The sequence below is a fragment of the Gekko japonicus genome, unplaced genomic scaffold (genome assembly GCF_001447785.1).
Source record: "Gekko japonicus isolate JY-2015 unplaced genomic scaffold, Gekko_japonicus_V1.1 scaffold2423, whole genome shotgun sequence".
In the NCBI taxonomy this organism is placed as follows: domain Eukaryota; kingdom Metazoa; phylum Chordata; class Lepidosauria; order Squamata; family Gekkonidae; genus Gekko; species Gekko japonicus.
The window spans coordinates 132,618-139,024 of NW_015169858.1; the positions used below are offsets into that span (position 1 = coordinate 132,618).

The 6,407-nt window shown below is 55.9% G+C and overlaps 1 protein-coding gene across 7 annotated transcripts in view; it reads left to right on the plus strand.

Annotated features, from left to right (window-relative positions):
- TFAP2B (transcription factor AP-2 beta (activating enhancer binding protein 2 beta)) overlaps positions 1-6,407 on the plus strand; it is a 113,886-nt gene that overhangs the window by 2,613 nt on the left and 104,866 nt on the right. For 5 of the 7 annotated variants that reach the window (XM_015417394.1, XM_015417396.1, XM_015417398.1 and 2 more), the window contains exon 2: positions 2,878-3,336. In XM_015417394.1, coding sequence (XP_015272880.1) covers positions 2,878-3,336 — 459 coding nt within the window. Of the gene's footprint in view, positions 1-1,194; positions 1,286-2,877; positions 3,337-6,407 lie in introns of those variants that run through there. The other 2 variants (XM_015417399.1, XM_015417400.1) reach the window with 1 other exon arrangement.

A 6,407-nucleotide genomic window follows, 5' to 3' on the forward strand; every position in this document is an offset into this window, starting at 1 on the left:
ACGCCCGCCCCTTCCCCCCCCCCCACCACACACACCCACACACCCATCGCTTTGCAGAATCAGGACAAGTCGGATCCCCCTCCCCGCGAAGTCCCGAATCGCTCCTGTAAACAAACAAACGGGCGCAGACTTTCGCCTTCGACAAGATCCGAGAATCCCTCCCTTCTCCCCCACGCCCCGGGTTTATTATTTGCTTTAAAAATTAGAACCACAAAGCACCGAGGGCAATCGATTTCCTCTCGTCGCTGGAATGTATAATTAAATGTTAAAAAAAAAAAACACCGGGGAGGGGGGGGGAGAAAAAAAGGAAAAGGAAATATGATTGGGGGGGGTCCGACCCTCCCCCCCCTTCCCCCCCCCTCCGGCGTCGCCCCCCTTCGGTTTCCCTTGCTTCGAATCACCAGCGCCTCGTTTACACGCCAGCCAGTTAATTGAAGTTCTGCTCCCCCCCCAACTCTCTTTCTCTCCCCCCCCTTTGGTCCCTTCCTCTCTCTCTCTCTCTCTCTCTCTCTCTCTCTTTCTCTTCCTCTCTCTCTCTCTCTCTCTCAACTCTGCCTCCGCCAGCCCCCCCCCCCTTGCGTCTGATTACATCTAGTAATTCTCCCCTGAATGAACGTCATTTACAATACGGGAAAGGGGAGCTCTGGAGCCCTCCTCGGCGAGAGCCTTCACGCTCCATTTGGCCCCCGCGTCTCTCTCTCTCTCTCCCTCTCTCTCTCTCCCTCTCCCCCTTTCTAAACTCCTCGTGTAATATTAATAGTCATGAATATCAATTATGATGAGGCGGCGTGAGGAAGGCAGAGGAGGAGGACGGGGGCAGGCGAGCAGTCTGAACCTCGCCTTGGGTTGAAGAGGATTTGCCTGTGGACTCTCGAGGCGGGGAGGGTGTGTGTGGGGGGGAAGAGCGAGAGAGAGAGAGAGGAACCATAGAGAGGAGGGCTTTTTTCTTTCCTTTTCCAAATACAGATTCGGCACTGCGATCCCGCTTGGGCGGGGGGGCGGGGGGAGGACACACACTCACTGGCTTCTCTTTTTTTATTGTTTTGATGGAGAGACTCGGAAGCCCCCCGAGCTGTTCTCCGGGGCTCCTCCGCAAGATTCCTTGAAAGGTGTTTTCTCTCCCCCCCCCCCTCTTTTTTTTTTTTTTTTTTTTGTGTTTGTCTCTTATTCGGCGTTCTAGCGCTATTATTACCTCTCTTTTTTTCTTTTCTTTTAACTGCTTCGAGAGTTTTTGGGATTTTTTTTTAAATTCCAGATGTTAGTCCACACCTACGCCGCCGCCATGGTGAGTCGGGGGTCCACGTTTGTCTTGTGCGGTGGCATGCATGCTCGCTCGCTCGCCTTCTCGGCTGCCTTCTCGGCCTCCTTCGCCCTCGGCGGGGCCATTTCAGTACAACCACTGCAAGGCGGCCGGCGGCCGATTCTCTGGTTTGCGCGGTGGATTCTCGGGTTTGAGCTAGGAGGAGTGGGGGAGAGGGGGGGAAGGGTTTTTTTTGTTTGTTTTTAATACCTTGCTGCTGGGGATTTCGAGTACCCTTTGAGGAATCGCTTGGGTGTGTAGGTATGTCTCTCCAGCCACAGCTTCGCTTCGGATGGAGTCCGTTATTCATCAGGACCAAAAAACTCCATTTTAAAACCCTGTTCCGTTAAAGTTTTATTTTTATTTTATTTTGGGAAATCCCCAAGTCCTATTTTTTGGGGGGTGGAGGGGGGTTCGTCATTAAATTTATTAAACGTCGACAGATTCGGATTAATTCGGAGCAGGAGTGCCAACGGTGGCTGTTTTCGTTCGGTTTTGTTTTCGGTTGTGCTCGAGGGGTGGGGGGTATACATACCACCTTGTTCCCAGGCTTTTCATAACTTTACCCCAACACCCTCCAAAGGTAAACTTTCTATCCTGCTCCCGAAAAGGAAGGAGGTATGGTTTGGGAAAGGCTGAACGTTGGCTTTTTAAAAAAAAAAGAAAGAAAAAAGAAAAACCGCGAGAAAGGTCCGTATTTTAAACGTCCCCCACGCTTAAAAGGCAGACAAATCGACTCCTCGGTCGCGCTTTTCTAGGCCGGCTTTCCAATCTTCCTTCTGCAACGAAGGCTCGAGGGGAAAGGCAAAGGGGAAATGGCTTTTCACCCCCTCCACTCCACCGGTTTCTAGGTGGATCAAGATCCTGGTGGATCAAGATCCTGGTGGATCAAGAGGCGAGGGGGGAAACCGGGTTTTTAAAGAAGGTTTGTCCTGGAAAGTCCAGGAGAAAATGGCTTTCCCCTTCCCTGGTCTTCAGGCGAGGCGAGGCGAAACAGGGTTTTAAAGAAGGTTTGTCCTGGAAAGTCCAGGAGAAAATGGCTTTCCCCTTCCCTGGTCTTCAGGCCAGGCGAGGCGAGGCGAAACAGGGTTTTAAAGAAGGTTTATCGTGGAAAGATTTGGGGGGTGGGGTGGGAGGCTTTTCGCCCTCCACTCCACCGGTCTCGAGGCTGGCATGCTGGTGGGTCCAGAGAGGCGAGGAGAAACAAGGTTTTTAAAGAAGGTTTGTCAAGGAGAAAACGGCTTCCCCCCGTTCCCTGGTCGTCAGGCGGGCGTCCTAGTTAGCTCCAGAGGCGAGGGGGAAACCGGGTTTTGGAGAACGTTTGTCCTGGAAAGTTTCAAGAGGGTGGAATGGCTTTGCCCCTTCCCTGGTCGTCAGGCGAGGCGAGGCGAGGGGGAAACGGGGCTCTTAAGAAGGTTTGCCACGGACCAACCTTCGCTGGTTGTTCGGCGGGCACTCTACTAGCCGCTCCCGAGGCGAGGGGGAAACGGGGTTTAGCTGCGCCTCTTCGGGACGGGGCGGGCGGCGGACTGGCTGCTCGACTCGACCTTCTCTCCCGCTTTGTCTCCGCCCTGCAGGACCGGCACGACGGCGTCCCCGGACACAGCTCCCGCCTCTCGCAGCTGGGCTCGGTCTCGCAGGGGCCCTACTCCAGCGCCCCGCCGCTCTCGCACACCCCGTCGTCGGACTTCCAGCCGCCCTACTTCCCGCCGCCCTACCAGCCGCTCCCCTACCACCAGAGCCAGGACCCCTACTCCCACGTCAACGACCCCTACGCCCTGAACCCCCTCCACCAGCCCCAGCAGCACCCAGGGGGACAGCGGCAGCGCCAGGAGGTGGGCGCCGACGCCGGCTCGCTCCTGCCCCAGCCGCGGGCCTCCCTGCCGCAGCTCTCCGGCCTCGACCCCCGGCGGGACTACCACGCCGTCCGGCGGCCCGACGTCCTGCTCCACTCCGCCCACCACGGCCTGGACTCCGGCATGGGGGACGCCCTCTCGCTCCACGGCCTCGGACACCCCGGCATGGAGGACGTCCAGGTAAGGCGCTTCCTTCCCCAGCACCGCCCGGGTAACGTGGGAGTGTTCCGACACGGGTTCCCTCTCAGCTGAATGAGAGCCGGCTCACAGGTCTTTCTCGCCTCCGGCTCACGCGTTCGGGCCTTCATTCCGGAAGGAAGGCTCCAGAGCAGGGTTCCCTCTAAATTGAGTTGGTGTGAGCCGGCTCACAGTTTTTTAACCTCCGGCTCACACGTTGTGGCCTTCGGGAAGGACGGCTCCAGAGCGGTGTTCCCTCTAAGCTGAGTTGTCGTGAGCCGGCTCACAGTTTCTTAGCCTCCAGCTCACACGTTTGGGCCTCAGCTCAAGAAGGAAGGCTCCAGAGCAGTGTTCCCTCTAAGCTGAGTTGGCGTGAGCCGGCCCACCGGTTTTTTTTTTAAGCCTCCGGCTCACACATTCTTGTCTCAGCTCAGGAAAGGAGGGCTCCAGAGCAAACTCATTGATGCAGTAGTCAAATCGCTCGCTGTCACAATTTTAATGCCAGTGGCTCACAGAGTAGAATTTTTGCTCACAAAATTCCACGTAGACATCAGTTCGCGCATTCACAGGTTTATTCCCAGCGATGGGTTTCATTGTATCGTTCCTTAGGACTGCGGGAAAAGGACCCAATCAGTTAACACAGGATTCTGAGCCTTCCCCCCAAAAAAACCCCCAGAATCCCGTGTTAACTGATTGGGTCCTTTTCCCGCAGTCCTAAGGAACGATACAACGAAACCCGTCACTGGGAATATACCTGTGAATAAGCTAACTGAATCTACGAGCTCTGAAGTCTGTGGGGATGTCTATTTCCAGACAACAAACGCTGAAGCAGTAGCCCAGTCGCTGGCTCGCGACTTTAATGCCAGCGGTTTAGAGAGCAGAATTTTTGCTCACAGGACTCCACAGCTTAGAGGGAGCATTGCCTCCGACACGTGTCGCTGATTCCCAGGTGGGAACCACGACCCGCTCTCTCCCTCCCCTCCTGGGAAAGAGGGAACGGCCCGGAGGACATGGGCCTTCATGGGACTACTCTGGAGTAATTGGAACCGCAGCCGCCCGTGGCCACAGAAGGGACGGGAGGGAGATTTGGTGGGCCTGTCGCCCGGGGCGCCCTGGATTCACCGGGGCCTCCGGCTGGGGCTGATAGGGTTTGGGGTGGGTGGGGGCCCCGACTGGGAGCGGAAGTGGGTGGCGGGGCCTGCCGGGGAACTTCCGCGCCGAACGGGTGCGGGGCGACATCGTAATGAGCACCGTGATGGGCAGCAGCCTTCTGGGCATATGGAAGACCGGCAAAGGCTGGAGAGCGGCGGCTGCTGCGGAGGGAAGGGGGGGGGGTGTCCTCGTAATGTAATTCCCCTCGATGCGGGCCTAGATGGGGGATCCCGAGGATTTCTAAAAATAAAAGGCTGGAGCTGATCTTTTCTTCCTTCTTTCCCCTCCATAACCTCTTCCTTCTTTTTCCTCTATAATCCTTCCTTCCTTTTCCATCTTCCGTCCTTCCTCCCTCTCTCCCCATCTGTTTGCTCTATTTCCATCTCTCCCCTTCCTTCCTTCCTTCCTTCTCTCCCCATCTATTTCCTTTCTTTCCACCTCTCGTTTTACTCTTCCTTTCCTCTCTCCCCATTTATTTGCTCTAATTCCATCTTTCCTCTTCCTTCCTTCCTTCTCTCACCATCTATTTCCTTTCTTTCCACCTCTCCTCTTACTCTTTCTTTCCTCTCTTTCCTCCCCATCTATTTGCTCTATTTCCATATCTCCTCTTCCTTCCTTCCTTCCTTCCTTCCTTCCTTCCTTCCTTCCTTCCTTCCTTCCTTCCTTCCTTCCTTCCTCCCTCATCTATTTGCTTTCCTCCCTCTCTCCTCCCTCCTTCTCCCCCATCTATTTGCTTTATTTCCATCTCTCTTGTCTCCTTCCTTCCTTCTATTTCCTTTTCTTCCTTCTATTTCCTTTTCTTTCTTTCTTTCTTTCTTTCTTTCTTTCTTTCTTTCTTTCTTTCTTTCTTTCTTTCTTTCTTTCTTTCTTTCTTTCCCCAGCTCCGCAGCCCGGGGAACGTCCAAGAGCCCGCCCCACTTTGTAAATGTATCATTTTTAATTCTTGCGAGACGTTTTCAGAAGCAGGTCGGGCCTCTGCTCGCCTCTGCTCGTCCCCCCCCCCCCCTCTTTCCCCGCCGCGGCCGGCTGCTATTGTCTGGCTGGAGACAAAAGCCTCGGAGGGGGGGAAGGAGCGGCAGCTGGAGAGGAGAGAAGCCGGGGAGGCGGCGGAGGGGAGGCGGCCTCGAGCGGCCGGGCCAGAAGCGCTCCCCGCGGGGGCTCCAGCCGGGCCCAGATCTGCCCTTGTCGGCTGCGGGGCCTTCGCTTCCCCGTCCGGACTGGAGGCCGCCGCTGGGCCTGTCGCCCACACGCCTTTTGTTTCGCTGGGGTTGGAAACCCGTTCCGGGTCGTCTTCCCCAAGTAGACACGAGGAGCGCTCGACTCGGGGGGAAGGAATGTTTTTTGGGGGGATGGGAGGGAGGGAGGATATTTCCAAGCCAAAATCTTGGTGCAGTCAACATCTTGATGCAGTCAACCAATGTTCCCTCTAAGCTGTAAAGTCTGGTGGGCAAAAAACCCTACTTTGTGAGCTGCTCTCAAATACCCTTCGAAACACACACGCACAAAAGGGGGCAATGTTGCTCAACGCTCCCTCTAAGCTGTGGAGTCTTGTGAGCAGAAATCCCGTGACTTTGCGAGCTCCTGGCATTCAAGTTGTGAGCGAGGGATCTGGCTCCCGCATCAATTCGTTCGCTCTGGAGCCCTCCTCCCTGCGCTGAGACAAAAACGAGTGAGGCGGAGGCTAAGAAACTGTGAGCCAGCTCACGCGAACTCAGCCTAAAGGGAACGCTACCTGAGTCAGCAGAGACGACCTTGAAGGCATCGCTTTTTATTGGGGGACAGCGGGACTGGAAAACCCCTTTCTCCGTCTCCTTTGGGCCGGCCTGCTTCGCGGAAGGCAGTTGTACGATTTCGGTGGGAGCCCCGCGGCTGCGGAGGCCCGGTGCTGGCTGTTTCCTCAGAGGCCTCCCCCCCCCCCCCGG